Raw genomic sequence first — 16,503 nt, forward strand, 5'->3', positions numbered from 1 at the left:
TTACGAGGTCCTACCGCACAAATGTAAGTATTTCTAAAAGTAACTTAAGAAAAATAACGGCATTTAATTTCTCCGTGTTTACATTTAAGCTTTGACTTGATTTATTCGAAAGGATGTACTACGCTTAAGTGAGCTGTTGAAAATAAATGTCAGGAGAGTAAATCGATGAGTTGACCAAACTATTGATCATTACCTTGCTGTCGAGCCGGCCGGTTTTCGTTTCCTCTTCCGACCGACAGGAGCCTTCTCATCCTGCTTCCAGTAATGTGAGTGGTTGGCGCTCTCATCATAAGTGTCTCCTGTATCAGTCGTGTAATCTGAGCTGGTGTAGTTACTGTCTGACGTTTGATCCATTAATTCCTTCCGTTTAGATTTACTGACAGTCTTCTCCTTGTCTCTAACGGGCAAGGGAGGTAGCTGATCCCCCCAAAAAGGAAAAAATTTTTAAGAACAAACTTTTTTGGCGTCATTTCTAACAAAAAAACGATTAAAAAACAGAACACATTGGACAGAGTAACTAGCAAGGGGACTGAATAGTCAAGTGACCTTGTTAGTGATTCAGTCTCCTCACCGTCTTCCTAATTGACTTAGAAAATTGTTACTTGGCGTGAAATCGTAAAAAATAAGTAGAAGTAATAAGTTAGTAATTTTACGATTTCGCTGTCAAAGGAGTGATAAACTTTCGTTCCTGCGCAGCTTGTGGAATTTTGTAGGTGAATGCTTTTTATCCTGCTGCGGATTCTATTTAGTGGAATCGGAAAGGTGTGGAAGGAGGAGGGAGGAATCCGCGAAAATGAATAAAGATTCCACCAATCATAACAATGTAATAAACATAGAAATTCCATGCTGCCGTGCCTGTGCTCAGTAATAGATCACAGGTGATGTCAAAATCTAGTCAGAACAAAAAAGTGGCCCAAGGGGCGCAGCCGAGTGTGTCACTGATGTTCTTACTTCACTTTGCCGTCATCTGTGTTTCTCGGTGTTTACTGAAAAGTCGCATAGCAACACGGAAACGTATTTGTTTTGTATAATCTGTGTTTGTGTCCTCAAATAGATCATAAGTAAGAACCACTCAGAATACGTGGATAATTCAGCTTATCATACAATTCTAAATATCCTGCCAAAAACTAAAAACATTACCTTTACGCGACCCTGAAGGAAATCCAAGGCCTTGGGTCCTAACTTGACATAACTGAGGACATTGTCATGGTTACCAATCATGATATGTTCCGCAAGCACACGTTGTAAGATCAATAGGTGGCCTAGTCTTTCTGCATCATTTCTATGGTAGGATTTTCCCAGACCATACAGGGAACATCTGTCGTGACCTTCAGACGTCACACGGGAACCACCTGAACCCTGCAAGGTGACGAGAAAGTTCATGTATGTAGACATGCGTGAAAAAGGTCGTGGATTGTTGAACTGTTGAAGTAGATTGCTTTAACAAAAATTAGGACGAACAGACATCAAAACTACATATCCACCAGATGTTCTGTCTCGCCATTCGGATAACAGTTTTGAGAGAAAGTGACAACTTTTTTCTCTCTCCAATAGGCGTTGCAATAGGATTAAAACGGACAACACAATTACGCCAAGTGGCAATTCGAAAACACTGTTAAAAAAAGAAATGGGACAACTTTCCATCAATTGCATGTTAAATACATATCACACCAAGGAAACGTAAAAAAGAAGGTAAACCTCTTTAATAATGGACGCATGCTTGACTTCATAAGTCTGACGATATTTCAAGAAAGAAATATCTTAACGGCTGTTTATCTTTGCAACATTTAGACCCTTAGTTCCCCTATAGTTTTTGACTTACAAGAAAACAGAGAAATATATTTCAGATTGAAACGCAGAGAGAGAGTCAACAAAATTTTGAAGCCTCGCCAAGAAAATTAGTGCCCCTTTTCTTTACGTTCAGAAAACACAACCAGAGTGCCATTTCGAACTTGCCTTAAATATGTCGATAAAATGGTTTAACGTAAAGTTCTTAACAGGTTTTCTCCAGTTCCTGTTTCCGCCATGGACTATGGAGTTGACATTTTCGACAAATGCCTTCGCATCAGACGTAATTTCCTTATTCTCAAACGTTGCAGAAGTAGCACAGGTGTCACACATGCTTTCTGGCCGAGCACGGCACTGGGACGGCTCAAAACTCATTTCGCCAAAGTAATGTAACAACTGAACTCTCCTACACTCGGAGACGTTCTCACAGTACTGCACCACACGAAAAAGATTGTCCATGTCCACCTGTTTGCTGTCAGCTGTCCTGTCGCTGTTGTTCTGGATCATCCTAAGAGACAACGGACAACAGAAAGAGTAAATAGCAACCTAAACTGTGTTCAATACGTTACTGCCAATCTATAAACTGAACTGTGTGTCAAGAGAAACTAATAATTACGTTGGGTGTTTTGTGCCCAAAAAACTCGCGTCGTTCTCTTAACCAATCAGATATAAAACTACAGCCAGTTACGACTTAGTCACTTAGGTTTTCCCGCACTTTACGCAGTTTGTGTTTTTACGTGAACTTCTCATTGGCTCTTTGAGATACCTACCTTTGTTCTGATTGGCTATCGTAATTACTTCCGCTTTGATTTTGTTTTGTGACACTCAAATGCAATGTGCACTAGAGGATATATGCAATGACTGGACTCCAAATGGTTGTCCAAATTTTACATATCACACGGTAGGTATGAACCTAACTACAAATAGGAACTTCAGAGGTCTGTAGGAGGGATGTGCTTGCAGACAACATTAATAACACACAAAACAGAGGTCTACTTTGATCATTTTTCTTTCAAATTTACATCTTAATACCCCGACAGATAAAATGCAGGTTACTTTTTCTTTTTCGTCAGCAAATCACCTCAAGTGAATTGACAGGCTGTCAATAGCTTAACTAACGGTGAATGAAGACTTCAATGCCCACCATTCTGAGCAACTTTTGCAGTCACTTGTACGCTGTTTTTCACGTCATAATTTCAACTCCATTAATTGGAGGAGTTGATATCATAATCTTACTGAAACAAAGTAAGTACCTTTTTATCCTGTTGGTATCACCATATAAATAGAACAAGATACATTCAGCCAGTTGACCATCTCGCCCTGCCCGTCCGCACTCTTGATAGTAACCCTCAAGTGACTTAGGCATTGAATGGTGAATCACATATCTCACAGAAGCCTTGTCGATTCCCATACCAAACGCAATCGTTGCACACACCACCTGAACGAGAGTAAGTGATATTTTTTTTTCAATAATTTCTGACCACGACAAAGTTCAATAATATGCATATAGGGTAAGAGCACAATGTTACACTACAGTCATGAAGAAGGTAAACCTTACCATATTTTATAGGGGAGTTCATATGTATTTTAGTATTCCCATTTCGACGACATTAACACGTAAATCCAGTTGTGAAGTCTCCATTCCTTTCACAAATTACGACACGAAATCCTATTTTAAATTGCCCAACGGACTCGAAATGACAGAAAGAGTTTGCGTTTGTATACAGAGAAAAACGGATACGTTGTCATGGCCTTAAAACCTAGAGGACTTCAGTTAAATCAGTTTTATGAGACTCAAATAATGAACTTTATTACAATTCTACTACTAAGTTTTAAAGCGACAATCTCCACTACAGTACATTGTAACTAACCTTGTATCTGTTATTGATCCAAGCCTCCTGACATTGTGTTCTCTGGTCATCTGAAAGTCCTGCATGATATGCTATTGCTTTGATGCCAGCTTCATTTAAAGAGTCTGCCACACGCTCACAGTCATTTCTTAGCAAAGGGAAAAAAGATATTGAAGGGCACATTTACAACGACATTCTTCGATAAGAAGTGCTATGGTTTCTGTAAACCGGTTAAAGAACTATTTTTCTAGTCGAAGTTAACATGCTCTGAAAAAGGAAAGACGAGAGTTCCAGTCACCGGTTGCGAGTTCGAATGGCCAACTACTGAGCCTCAGCAAACCCGTGGTAGCTGAGCTACACACTAGGTTCGTGTCCATTTTGATTTAAAGTCGTTTTGATTTTAGATGCAGTAAAATGATGACAAGCTAGTTCTAAAAGATTCTGATAGGTTAGGGTTAGAAGCTCGGTTACCAATACGTTTGTTTGTTGTTAGTGATGTCAACCAGGTAGCACTTTCTCATAATAAGAAATGAAGGGTTCAATACAGGTTACTGATACTGATGAATGGTGGATCATCCACTACATTTTTTCAAAATACCAACCTGGAAAGACAGTAGACAATTCCAGAAGAGACAGGTTGCTTTGTCTTTATGTACTGAAGTATTTCTTCCATGACTTTCTTTTTCGGTTTCACGATGAAACGTAAGTTGGGACGATTGAAAGTTTGGGTAAACCTGTTATTTAAGGCAAAAGACTTACTAAGAATTCTTTAGGAGACCTTTCACCTGCTTACTGTTAATTACAAACTTTTAACAGAAATTTTCGAAACCCTATATACAACAATCAAGTTCGTCTTGTCAAGATCTTCTTCATGTCATGCAGTCTTTTTCGACTTCTAAAGTTTAGCACCATACAATGAACAGTAATTTTATCACGCACAACCTCGCTAAATTATCCACTAAGAAATGATTGAACTTCATCTTTTGTTCACCCTTCATACCCTAACATCAGTATGCATATTCTCCGTATTATTCTCTATACATTTCTTAAGGTGCTCACCAGGAGAATTTGTCTAACAATCAAGAGGTTGTTTAGTAGGTGATCATTTCCTTTATTCTTGTGACCTTAATGTGTGATTCAAGGGTGATATTGTGAGGAGAAATCAGTCATGTAGGTGATGGTCAGTTTTGGGGGTTGAAGGGTTAAAATCATTTTAGAACATGCAACTGATATTCGTTCCTTTACTTCTAGTCTTAGTCAAGGTAAATTTATACACGAGAGAAGAGAAGACGCGCAAGCTTCAATGTCGGCGTACTACATCTTAGATTGGGAGGTCTGGGTTTAAGCTTCGGCGAGGTCACTATTCTGTCTTCTTGGGGTAAAAAGATGATTATCTGTTAAGTAGCATACGAAATCCTTCTTGAAAAAAACATTTTTCCAAGTAAAAAGGTTAACATAATTTTTTAGGTGGCAACTTCCTGAGTTTCCTTACAATTGAGAAGTCATCATTGTACAGTCTGTCAAAGGCAGCTGAGCAATGGGAGTAGGAACGAAAAAAACCACCGTAACCTCCCGAGTTAATCATCACCTGATCTGAGTTGGATGGTAACGAGAACATAAACCCCACCGAATCTGTGTAAAATTTATTACCTTTCTTACTAAAAAAGCATTGCATGCTCGGCTCCATTGAACGTACCATTTTGGTTTTGTCATCTTCAGCTGATGCAATATGTCCTTTTGAACGCGTGGTGTAGCAGTAGCAGTGAGAGCCATAAAGGGAACTCTAGGGAACTTGCTTCTTAACACTGACAGCTTCTTGTAGTCTGGGCGAAAATCATGTCCCCACTGACTCACACAATGGGCCTCGTCTATCACAATCCTATCAACAGTCATTATATGTTAGCGGAATAGAGTCTATCACTGATTTGAAGAAATGGAGATGGAATCAGTTATGTTCAAATACAAAAAAACAAGCACGCTAATTGTGCGTATGCTTCTCACACCCCCTCTTATATAATGGCAGGGCTCCAAGCTAACTGTTTCTCAAAGTAGCCCTTTGATGGCCTAAAATTGAAAAATGTTCACCAGAATAAAATTTTGTTTACCAGAAATTTGTAAAATATCATATGATGGACAAAACAACAAACCACACCTATTGCCTTTATAAAAAGCGGTATGGCTGGCATTCGTTTTCAGTTGAAGATTTACGCGACATATCAAGGCCAAATACTCGGGAAACCAACGAGAGTGTAGCACATTTTTATAGAAAACGACAGTCAACGTGTTTTATTCCTTGAAAGAGTTAATATCATTTTGGCTTTAGGCAACAACAACAAAAAGTTATTAAACGTTAACTCTTGCGACATTACCATCGAAAACAGGTTGCAAACTTGGCGACTTAGGGTGCAAATTTATTCGCCAAAGTTTTTCTAGTCGCCATGGTGACCAAAACGGTGGCAGCTTTGGGCGCTGAATGGCGATAATCAACCGACACTACCGTAGTGTAAGCAGCGGGGAAAGAATGTTCCCTTTTTAACTCACCTATCGAGCAGTCCACGATTATACAGACTCTTCATAACAGAATCAAGTTTCTCACTGGCTGAGAGTTTCTCTGGGGTAACATACACAAGCTTGATAGTTGGATTTCTGAGAGACAAATCCTGATATACAGAGTTCAGGTGTCTAGTTGAAGCACTTCCTGCATCACCCAGCAAGTGAACAGCAGGCAGCTGTGAAAAAATTACTACTGTAAGACATATGAGAGATTCATTACTTTGTGGGTAGGGGCAACAACTGAGATCTGGCTCTAAACTAAACAATATGAAATCATTAGAGCTGTCATATGGCTCCAAGTGAGGGGCGACAGAAAGGGACATGGCTAAAGAGAACTTATTCCATAAAAGGAACATCTTTTGACGAGCAAGAAAATCTTAAAGAAAGACGGCAAGTTTCGAACTCGCTTGTTGAATGGGTAGATGGATTGTTGACTTAAAGGCTGACGTGCTAGCTGAATTATTGCACGAATTGTAGAGTTGATGTACAGCACACAAGAAAATGCCTGTGTTAGAGATCAGTCTTATTCCTGTAAATAAAACAGTCAGTGGGAAAGTACTTTAAAACTGAATTAAATAAGGATTTGTCTACAAAGTCCTCTAAATTTTAGAAGTTCTCATCCAATATAGAAGCCACCATTTTTCCTCTGACCCCGGTTGAAAATCAACCGCAAGTTTAGGTAAAGAAACCAACACTGCTCCAGGGGTGGAGTGGGTGAACACTGATACAGCCAGGTACATCGCCAAGAAAGTTGCGATATATGCGGGACTTTTAAAATCGTACGTCGGAAAACGAGGAAACAATGAAAGAAAATGGCGCGGAACGGTTAAACGCTGACTGCGCTTGGTTAATTTTTACACTGAGGTATTAAAGTATTGTCACGAAAAGTATGGTACTGTTATCATATGCATTTTACCTTCATTGACTGAAGTCTTTGTACTTGATCTTGAATAAGGGATCTGAGAGGTGAAATAACAAAACTTGCTCCAGCACCCATAAGTGCAGTCAGCTGGAAGCACAAGCTTTTTCCCCCACCAGTTGGCATCAGAATAAAACAATCATGTTGCGTCATGGCAGCATTAATGGCTTCTAGCTGATTTGTTCTTAATGAACGAATGTTATAAACATTTTTCAATATTTTCCACATTTCTCTGTGATATGGTAAATCTCTTCGTTTTAACTCGACTGCAAAAGTGAAAGAAGCACTCATTATCATACTCAGTGCTATTAGTTAAAATGTTTCTATTGCAATGGAATTCAAAGGATTTGTCCCTCAATGGAGAGACAAAATGTTGTAGAAAAAACTCATAACATCAGATAATTTAATCAGGGATCATCATTCACTATGTGAAAGCCACTAACTTTCTCTTAAGTTTATTTCTTGAGAAATGTCAAAATTCCTACGTTTCTCACTTTGAATGAGGTGTTTTGGTATTTTGTGGGTACAATATTGTGGGTTGAAGATGAATTAAATTTCTGCTGGTACTAGTCCAAATACAATTTACAAGCAAAGGTATTCATTTGAGAGAAAGTAATTTATATTCATGGCATTTATCTGGTAGTATTCTTTTTTCTGTGGTTATTTGCCTTGGCTAGTCTAGGCAACGCAGGCAATTTGCAAAATTTGCAAAAATTAGGTAATAGTCACAAAGTTTTCAAGCTACACAGTGAATTAATATTTTAATTTTTCAATGAAAAATCATCTATTTAATTCTATCTGTAGGCTCACCATCATTGCCATTGTTGGGAATTGTATTGATCCTATTTGGAGAATTGAAGCTTGAATTCAAATTGTTGCTTTGAGTGGCACCTGGTTTGCCTTTAGTTGATAGAACAGGAATTGGTCGTTGACTACATGTATTGGGTGTAGATGCTGCTGAATGAGCTCTACTGACAGATGAATTCAGAGTTGCAGTGGCAGGACTAATAGACATCTTCTGCTGACCATTATTATCACGAATACCAGTTTTGGCCCATTCATCATCACTGCTATCTAACAGTTCTGTTAACAGTAAGGAATCTTTTTTCATATCATCTATTACACTTGCAGAACTCATAGAGCCTGAAGTTTGAGTTTTCACAGAGTAATCATTTCTGCTCTCTGGTAGAGAATCATTTTCACAAGATAGTTTGCTTGACTTTTTAAAGGTTGTTGGAATGTTCTTCTCTTTATTCAACCTTGAGCTCAATGAACAAGATATACTCCTGCTTCCCTCATAGAAACTTTCTCCACATGGTATAATGGCTGTATCAGACAAGGTAGTACTATTACTGTGTGGTGATTGCCTTAAACCTGCATGTAAGAGAAACAGTAAATCAAATCAAGACCAATTCATTATGAATCATACAAACAGAAATACATTCATCTCTAGGTTCCATCATATCAGTCTACAAATCTTTAGTCAGCAATTTAAATATTTCACCTTCCTTCCTTATCAGTGTCTGCGGTGACAAAATCGGAGTACAAAAACTTGATGCGGAGCAGGTTTTTTCCAAAAAAACCTTAATAAGAGTTGTAGAATCAATAGCAAACTGTTTATCTTTTGTACTTACAAATCTTGAAGGTGCAGTCTTTGCTTTCTCCTCCCTGTTGCAAAATGTTCTCAAGCTGTAAAATTTTTGATCTTAGCCTTTTCCTGTGAGAAAAAGTACACTTTTTACCTAAATTGAACAAGACTAAAAAAGGTCAGTTCAAAGGTAATAATCAAGCCATCTACAACTATGCTAAGTATTTCTCCCTTTTATAATGCAAGTATGCATAGTGTGAAATTGGGAGAGCATGGCAACATGATGTAGTTGTCAGGTCATTAGTTATCTTGAAGTCATGCCTTCAAGTCCTTAAACCTGAAACTGGATTAAACCAAGTGGACATCTTTAAGATCCAACTATATCTTTCTTCTGAACAGACATTAAGACAATGTATCAGCTGTAACAGCTGCACATTGATGAACTTTTCACCATGTATGAACCAATCAAGAAAAGGGCCCTTCAGTCTAAAATTCCTCTTGCTTCTTGCTGTATCTTTAAGAAAGAACTTGCCCAGATAGCTGTCTATAGGTAAATTGATAATTTAACTGTTAAGTAGATGAGCAACCTTAAGTTCTGAGCCTCTTTAATACTTTTGGGTAAGCTGCTGACGATGGCTGGATCAGCTTTATCTAACAGGGAGCATATATTTTCTAGTGTCTGATAATGCATGCCATGCACTTCTTCCAAGTGAAGTTGGACCTTTATCGATGGTGTCTGAAAGCAATCCAGGATAACAAACATTTATAAAAAATATATAAATGCAAATGTGGTTTAATAACTCACATTGTTTTAACAGACTTCTAACAACATGTATTGTCAACATCTATCAAGGATATGATACTTCCATACCAAATACAGGTGCCCTTTCTAGCCAATCATGAAATTAGGTGAATGTTTTATGGTCTTTTGTTTCCAAGGCAATGAAGATGGATGCATTTCACTCACAGTATTTTCAAGTTAGTTTGTCACTAAGCATGCCCTAATAACGCATCTCTCTCTAGCAGGAGGCAGAACAGTTGCCAATCCCCCTTATTGTTTAGTAACAACATATATTCGGCAGTAATCCTCAATTTTGTGTCTATATCTACTTAACAGAAGTTTGACTACAGGTTCATTTCCCAGTGATTAAGGGAAGACAAAATAAAAATTTCAACTGTCATCTTATAAACTAGTTACCAATGAACCTGTTAAAGTAAAGTTGTGAGTTTTAAAGTGTTTGTAATAACTTACTTGTTGAGAAACTGGTTGCTGCAGTACATGAGAAATTTTATTGCTTCTGGAAGAGAAGAAAGAGTACCAAGAGATTTTGTTAGCAAGAATATAGGACATAAAGAACTGTTCTCGCAGTCTTGAATCAAATGACTGCTACTGTTGTAAGTGATTTACTTAAAATGCTATATCAGGAAAAAAAAACACACACACACAAAGATAAAACTTAGAGAATGCAAATCAAAATTACCTGATCATGGTACTGAAGTTTTCAACTGAAATCAAATCCAGGAACAAGATGTCTTTTTCAGAGTAAGCCAAGTTTGCTGAGCAGTATGGCAATTTATTTTTTTCTCAGTTTGTGAGCAGGCAGTATTCTACAAATCCTGCAATCTGATTGGTTCTGAGAGTGGGCAGTATTCCTCCCATCTGGCCCGCTCACAGCAGATGGTATCCGAAAAAATGTTTCAAAGTTTTCTTGGAAGCCTTTTAAATCACTTTTTAATATCATTACACAAATAAATATGTTTTGATGAAACTTCTCTCTTTCATTTGCATTGCCCCTGTTTTCTCTACTGTCTACTTGCTCACAAATTGTTCCATTTATGGAGAATCTTGCCCTAATTACAGCCCTTTATCCTTCAGGTTCTTTTCGCAAAAAAATAAAAATGTTATTCACCAGCCAAGGTCAGTCCGTTTTGGGAAAAACTGTGCCCTCTATCTTGTGTACCAAGACCTCGGGCACAGTTTTTACCAATACAGACCAACCTTGGCTGGTGAATAACATATATAACTTTTGGACAATTGAAGTATCTTAGTCCTGCTCCAAAGAGCAGGAAAATGTATCTCTTTAGCAAATTTCACATTTTGCTGCTGCTCAAAACCCTTAAGCAATATTTTCATATTTCCAATACTTAAAAGTTTTGTAATGTTTGACTACAACTGTATCATTGTTCTATATTAATTTATTCCCTTTATGAATTTCACTCTGTGAATGACATTAATAAAGTAAATTAGCATATCACTAGGATAATAATTATTGCTTAGTTATCTTTATTTACCCATAAGAATGATTTTCCTTATCCCCACAAGGCATCCCATTCTCAAGTTTAGTCTCTGCTGCTGATGGTATGTTAGGTGATTGTGGGGGTGAAAAATACTCTGGGGGTGGTGGACTGTTTACTGCTTGGCAGACCTCTTGAGAAGGAGGACTGCATACAGGGAGAACATCTTCTGAAGGTGGGGGACTATCCTTTGGTGGGAAGACCTCTGGGGGTGGCAGACTGTCCATTAAAGGAAAATCCTCTTGGGGAGGTAGACTTTGCATTTCAGGGAAATACTCTTTAGGTGGTGGACTGTTTACTGCAGAACCATCCTCTGGGAGTTGGGGACTATCCCTTGGTGGGAAGAACTCTGTGGCTGGTGGACTGTCCATTAGAGGGAAGTCCTCTTGGGGAGGTAAACTTTGCATTTCAGGGAAATACTCTGTGGGTGGTGGACTGTTTACTGAAGGACCATCCTCTGAGAGTTGGGGACTATCCATTGGTAGGAAATACTCTGGGGGTGGTGGACTGTCCATTGGGTGGAGGTTTTCTTGTGAAGGTGGACTGTCCATTGTTGAGAAATACTCTGGGGGTGGTGGACTGCCCATTTGTGAGAAGTACTGTGGGAGAGGACTGTTTATTGGAAGAACATCCTCTGGTGCTGAGAGAGTGTTTGTTACTGAGAGACCATTCTGAGGTGGTGGACAGTGTCCTGGGGAGACACTCTGTAAAGGTGTAAATCCATTCATAGGGCCTATAGATTGTGTGAAAGGTTTTCCATCTGAGGGCAAATGACTTGGCTCCTCTACAGAATTCTGAAAGAGAATAAATATTTCATCATTTTCTCTGTTTCAAAAAAATAAATAAATAAATAAAAAATAAAAGTACCTCAAGGGAAACATCTGAAGCATTGTAAGACTTTGGCTGAAAGTCTGTGCTGAAGAGTAAATCTGCCACATCACTGCAGTCACCAATATCTGCATCTTCTCTATTTTTCCATCTATATTGTTCATCAACACTTTCACTCTGTTCTTCAGTACTTGTTAGATCTATGACTGGCCCAGTACTGCTGTTGGTACTGTTCTTCCTACTACAGTGTTTCTTTTCATGGTCATGATTGCTGTTCTTTTCTACATGATTTTTACCATTCTGGTCAAAAAAACAACAAAAAGAATTGATTAACTAATAGATGTAATAAATAACTACTAAAAACACTGAATTAGTTGCAGTCACTTGAGCTTATCTTTATTCATTGCTGACTTACCGATATTCTGGATCAAAACAGAAATATTTAGACACATGTAAGTGAGGCTTCACAGGTTAGAGGCTCAAGTTATCAGGTTGAATTATCTAAAATTTTGGAATAAGGGAACTTCAAGGTGTTTCAACATGTTTAATGACTTTTCAAAGTATGACACTAAACAAGTTTATTGCAAACAAAAAGTCAGAAAAAGAAAAACAGATTTGAAAAGATATATTTTACATTAACAAACTAAGGGGTTTGAGTCATTGAGAATCATGATTATTCACATCACATTAAAAATGAGCTGAAAGAAACAAATCACTTCAAGTTAGCAGGATCTGCAAGTCACTCAGGGTTTGAGTAACTGAGAGTTATATTACTGGATTAATTAAGGGGAAACCAATTTTAGTTTCTCTTACTTGGCATAAGGTCTGAGATACTGAGAGTTTGAGGTACTGGGATTCAACTATTCATAGACTGCAAGTTAGTTTACCTTACCTTGGACACAAAATTATTATCCAGTTTGCGCTTCTTTGTAACAGGAAATTCTGTATGGAAAGGTGAAATGGATACAAAAAGAAATTTAATTTTGTTGATATCATTTGCATCAAAAATTTGTATGGAAACTTATTCATAATAGTCAGTGTGGTAATTAAGAATAAAACATTTTCTAAGAATTGGCTTTTAAGAGACCAGTGGCAAACGGCTCCTGCTGTTATGCCATACATGTTAAGTGATTAAATAAACTATTGAATTGAATAGTCTATTAGCTTTATTGAGCATTGAAAACTTCACCTATATGAAGTCAGATGTGGTAAAACTGATGCTATAGAAGGATAGAGTGAGGATACATGGCAATAGTATAGAAACAATTCTAGCATAGAAAAAGGCATATATCATAGAACAATATACAAATACAATACACAGCAACAAAAGTATACCTGCTGTGACTTGAAAGTCATTTTCATCATCTTTGTCTTTAGCATCATAATGCTTTGGTCTTTTGAAAACCAGTTCCTTTTTAAAAGGTGGTACAGACCTCCCTGCCTCTCCAGCTGATCTTGAAGTTGATGTGCCACTCCCACTTGTTTTAAGACACAATTAACAGGTAAAGATGATTTTTTGGTAAAGATTATTTACAGATGATGTTTTGGATAACAGGTTCCAAAAAACCTTAATGGTGAGAGAGAGAGTAAGTCACCAAGACATCTTAAGGAAGAAGTGTGAAAGACATACAAGAGTAAAGTACATTGTAAACAACTGTTCACATCCAAAGTTGGAATGTCTAATATAAACTTATTCTAAATTAGTTTTGAGTACATTCATTGTCATTTTAATTAATAATAAAAATAAAATAATTCATTAACATCAATGTACTGACACCATTTGTTAGTAATGACATATTAACTGACTTGCTCAAGCTCCAGCTGTGAGATGATCATCTTGCAAAATAAGAGTCATGGTGAAATTAAAGTTTGTATGGGAATATTTACGACAGCTCTTAGGAATAAAATAATACAGTCAAATTCTCAATAAAAATACCTCACCCTACTTCCACAATGCATCACTTGTTGTCTGACCTCTTACTATGTTGAAAAGAACCCATTTTAGCCAGTTATCTATTTCTAGGTTTACTGTATTAGAGAAGAACCATCCTTCTCTTATACAGTAAACCTAGAAATGAATAACTTGCTAAAATGGGTTCAGAAATAGTACTACACAAACTCTTATAATTTGGCCATGACTCAAGATGATCACCTCACAGCTGGAGATTGGGTCACCTGTGATTAGTTCTTGGAAAAAACCCATAGGTAAGACTAATCTGAAGCTACTGTGAGGGCTGAGAGTTTACCTTGTGGATAAAAATGGTGTTACACGAGCAATCTGGCGTGATCCTGGTCCTTCAGTGCCATTTTCTCCAAGAGACTCCCTATTCAGTTAATTAGAGAAACAAAAAATGTAGAAAATACAAAAAGTGCTTCATGGTTACTGTGTTTATCATGTTACTTTGCTAAGTAGTAGTCTCTAAAAATAATACAAGTAACTGACTGTGTTTATTTTAGCAGATATATACTACAAGTAATTAAAGAAGTGATGTATGTAAATGTGACATGTTTGATGCATCAGAACAAATACTAAAGCTAAAGTCAACCTTTAGCTCAAGTTTGATGAAAATCAGAAATCATGAAAATATAAAATATGATGGTGCAATGTTTCCATTGGTCTTTAGAAAAGGGAGGTAGTGCACAACCATCCAACTAACACAGGCAAACCAAATTGAAAATATAGTTAATTTGCATTAAACATAACAAAGGACTAGAGGCAAATCTGGTCTGAAGTGTTTTGCTGGCATTCTTTTAGCATCTTAACCTCCCTTTTGTACAGTGTTTGTTGTGTTCAGTAGTATTTGCATTAGTCATAAGGTAGTGGTTCTCTGTGTAACCTCCCTCCCATTCCCAACTGTAGTTTAAATAGATATAAACCTCCTTGTTCAGAAGGTTTATACTTCTTTTATTTATTTTTACTTATTAATTCAATAATATTTCATTTTATTTTCACTAAGCCATTTTAGTATCATCTAGTGTGATGGGCGCTTGTAGGGGCTTAACTTATAGAGGTCATGGCTGGGTTGTGGGTTAGGGAGGCCAGTCGGGCATTATAGCACCTTGGGGTGCAGCTGTGGTTGCAGCTGCCAGGCCCCTCAGCCACCTAGCTTCCATTTGTGACTTTGGTGTTAATTTCATTATCATCTTATACTGTGAACCCTCTACAGAGCTCCCAGGTAGACCTATCAAAGATGGGGAGCATTATTGAAAATGTATTGAGAGAGTGACTGTTAACCAACTGTTATGTAGCATGTAGCCAGCCAAAGCCCCCTAAGGAATGTATAATTTATCAGCAGAAGGCTCAGATATGTGAATAAATTCCACTCTCAGAATTCTGGTCAAAGATTTGTGTGAACTTCAAGGCTTAGGTTGTAAATTTTGACTGTTTGGTTCCCAATGTTGCCTATAATCTGATGACAAATGATTATATCCACAATTACCTGACCACCCAACATTTCTTATTTGCCCTCTACTTTGTAATTTATGGACAGCCTTGAAAGTGAATAACAAAGTTAGATTTTTTATTCAAGGAAAAGGGAAGGAGAAAGGGCACAGAAACTTAGAGCACCTGAGGTATGTCAGTATACCTAAAGTAGTACCTGCTATGAATTCCTGTTATCCCTGATCCACTTGGAAAAGATGCATTAGCCTTCGAGATAAAAAATGAGTTAATTTAATTTATCTATGTGGGCAATGTGCATTATGAAGCTTAATTAACCACATGCCATATTTATTTTCTGATTTCTGAATTCCTATTGGTTCTTAACAAATGATTCTTGGATAGTTAAGACAGAGTTGAAAAATGTCTGCACATTTCAATAATTTTTATACACTTACACAGAACATAAAAGCAACACTGAGTAAAATGGTGGAATTTTGAAAAAAAAATTAAAATTAAAGCAACAAGGTTTTCTGCTCTGGTCAAGACATAATTGGATTTTGTATGCCCCGGCCTTAAGCAACACACATTTCTGCAACAGAATCATTGAAAATGTTTTGGACATCAAGGTCTTATAATTGAAAACTTGCTGTCACTTAATTAACATTAAAAATTAGTGATTTGATCACTAAAATGAACTTCGTTAAGATTATATATTGCAATTACAGGTACATGTAAAGTGCTTCCATAACTTCGAGATAACAGCATAACTAAAATAAATTTCAAATTCACAAGAAAACTGTAGAAGAGTTTTCTCGTGATTTGATATTTATTTCAACAATCACATGTATGTTGATACATGCAAAAGTCAGCATAAGTATGCAACATTCACTAATTATGCGGTACCTCTACCTTTTCCTTTTGGCTCTTTTTTGAGATGAAATTGAATAATTTGCTGCAAAAAAAATTTTTCATTAGTCAAATTCGACAGAGAGGAGATCTTGGTGACAATTTGTTTTTCTTACCCTTGAGTTTGAGTTTTTTGTTTCTGTCTTGATGTAGGTATTGCAGACGTCGAAGTCCTGTTAGGGGCCGAGCTTGAATTTTCTCTTCTTAATTTGCTAAGCTGCTGAGCGAGGTTGTTTATCGGAGGATTTCCAGGAGATATACGGCTCTTGCTGTCATGAGATGACATCTGTTAGATACCCAGTAAATATTGAAAGACGGCCGAGAAATTCATAGAAAAGTTCTTAAGTTTTTGTCGACCAACTTGCGCTCGTAAGCGGCGAGGATACTCAGCATT

General features: G+C 37.3%; 1 protein-coding gene across 1 annotated transcript in view; it reads right to left on the reverse strand.

Annotated features, from left to right (window-relative positions):
- Positions 1–16,501, reverse strand: part of LOC113672907 (uncharacterized) — a 17,260-nt gene extending 759 nt beyond the window's left edge. The window contains exons 1-21 of the mRNA XM_027189250.2: positions 16,226–16,501; positions 16,113–16,155; positions 15,421–15,470; positions 14,068–14,145; positions 13,157–13,299; positions 12,714–12,763; positions 11,861–12,121; positions 10,991–11,787; positions 9,951–9,996; positions 9,286–9,434; positions 8,745–8,827; positions 7,921–8,484; positions 7,108–7,376; positions 6,180–6,367; positions 5,335–5,517; positions 4,241–4,372; positions 3,660–3,786; positions 3,042–3,226; positions 1,957–2,296; positions 1,141–1,359; positions 194–417 (exon numbers count right to left, since the gene is read on the reverse strand). Of these exons, the coding sequence (XP_027045051.2) occupies positions 194–417; positions 1,141–1,359; positions 1,957–2,296; positions 3,042–3,226; positions 3,660–3,786; positions 4,241–4,372; positions 5,335–5,517; positions 6,180–6,367; positions 7,108–7,376; positions 7,921–8,484; positions 8,745–8,827; positions 9,286–9,434; positions 9,951–9,996; positions 10,991–11,787; positions 11,861–12,121; positions 12,714–12,763; positions 13,157–13,299; positions 14,068–14,145; positions 15,421–15,470; positions 16,113–16,155; positions 16,226–16,395 (4,301 nt within the window). The 5' untranslated portion in view covers positions 16,396–16,501. The remainder of the gene's footprint in view (positions 1–193; positions 418–1,140; positions 1,360–1,956; positions 2,297–3,041; positions 3,227–3,659; positions 3,787–4,240; positions 4,373–5,334; positions 5,518–6,179; positions 6,368–7,107; positions 7,377–7,920; positions 8,485–8,744; positions 8,828–9,285; positions 9,435–9,950; positions 9,997–10,990; positions 11,788–11,860; positions 12,122–12,713; positions 12,764–13,156; positions 13,300–14,067; positions 14,146–15,420; positions 15,471–16,112; positions 16,156–16,225) is intronic.
- Positions 16,502–16,503: the final 2 nt, after the last annotated feature.

The sequence above is a fragment of the Pocillopora damicornis genome, chromosome 4, assembly GCF_964200805.1.
Source record: "Pocillopora damicornis chromosome 4, jaPocDami1.2, whole genome shotgun sequence".
NCBI classification, from domain to species: domain Eukaryota; kingdom Metazoa; phylum Cnidaria; class Anthozoa; order Scleractinia; family Pocilloporidae; genus Pocillopora; species Pocillopora damicornis.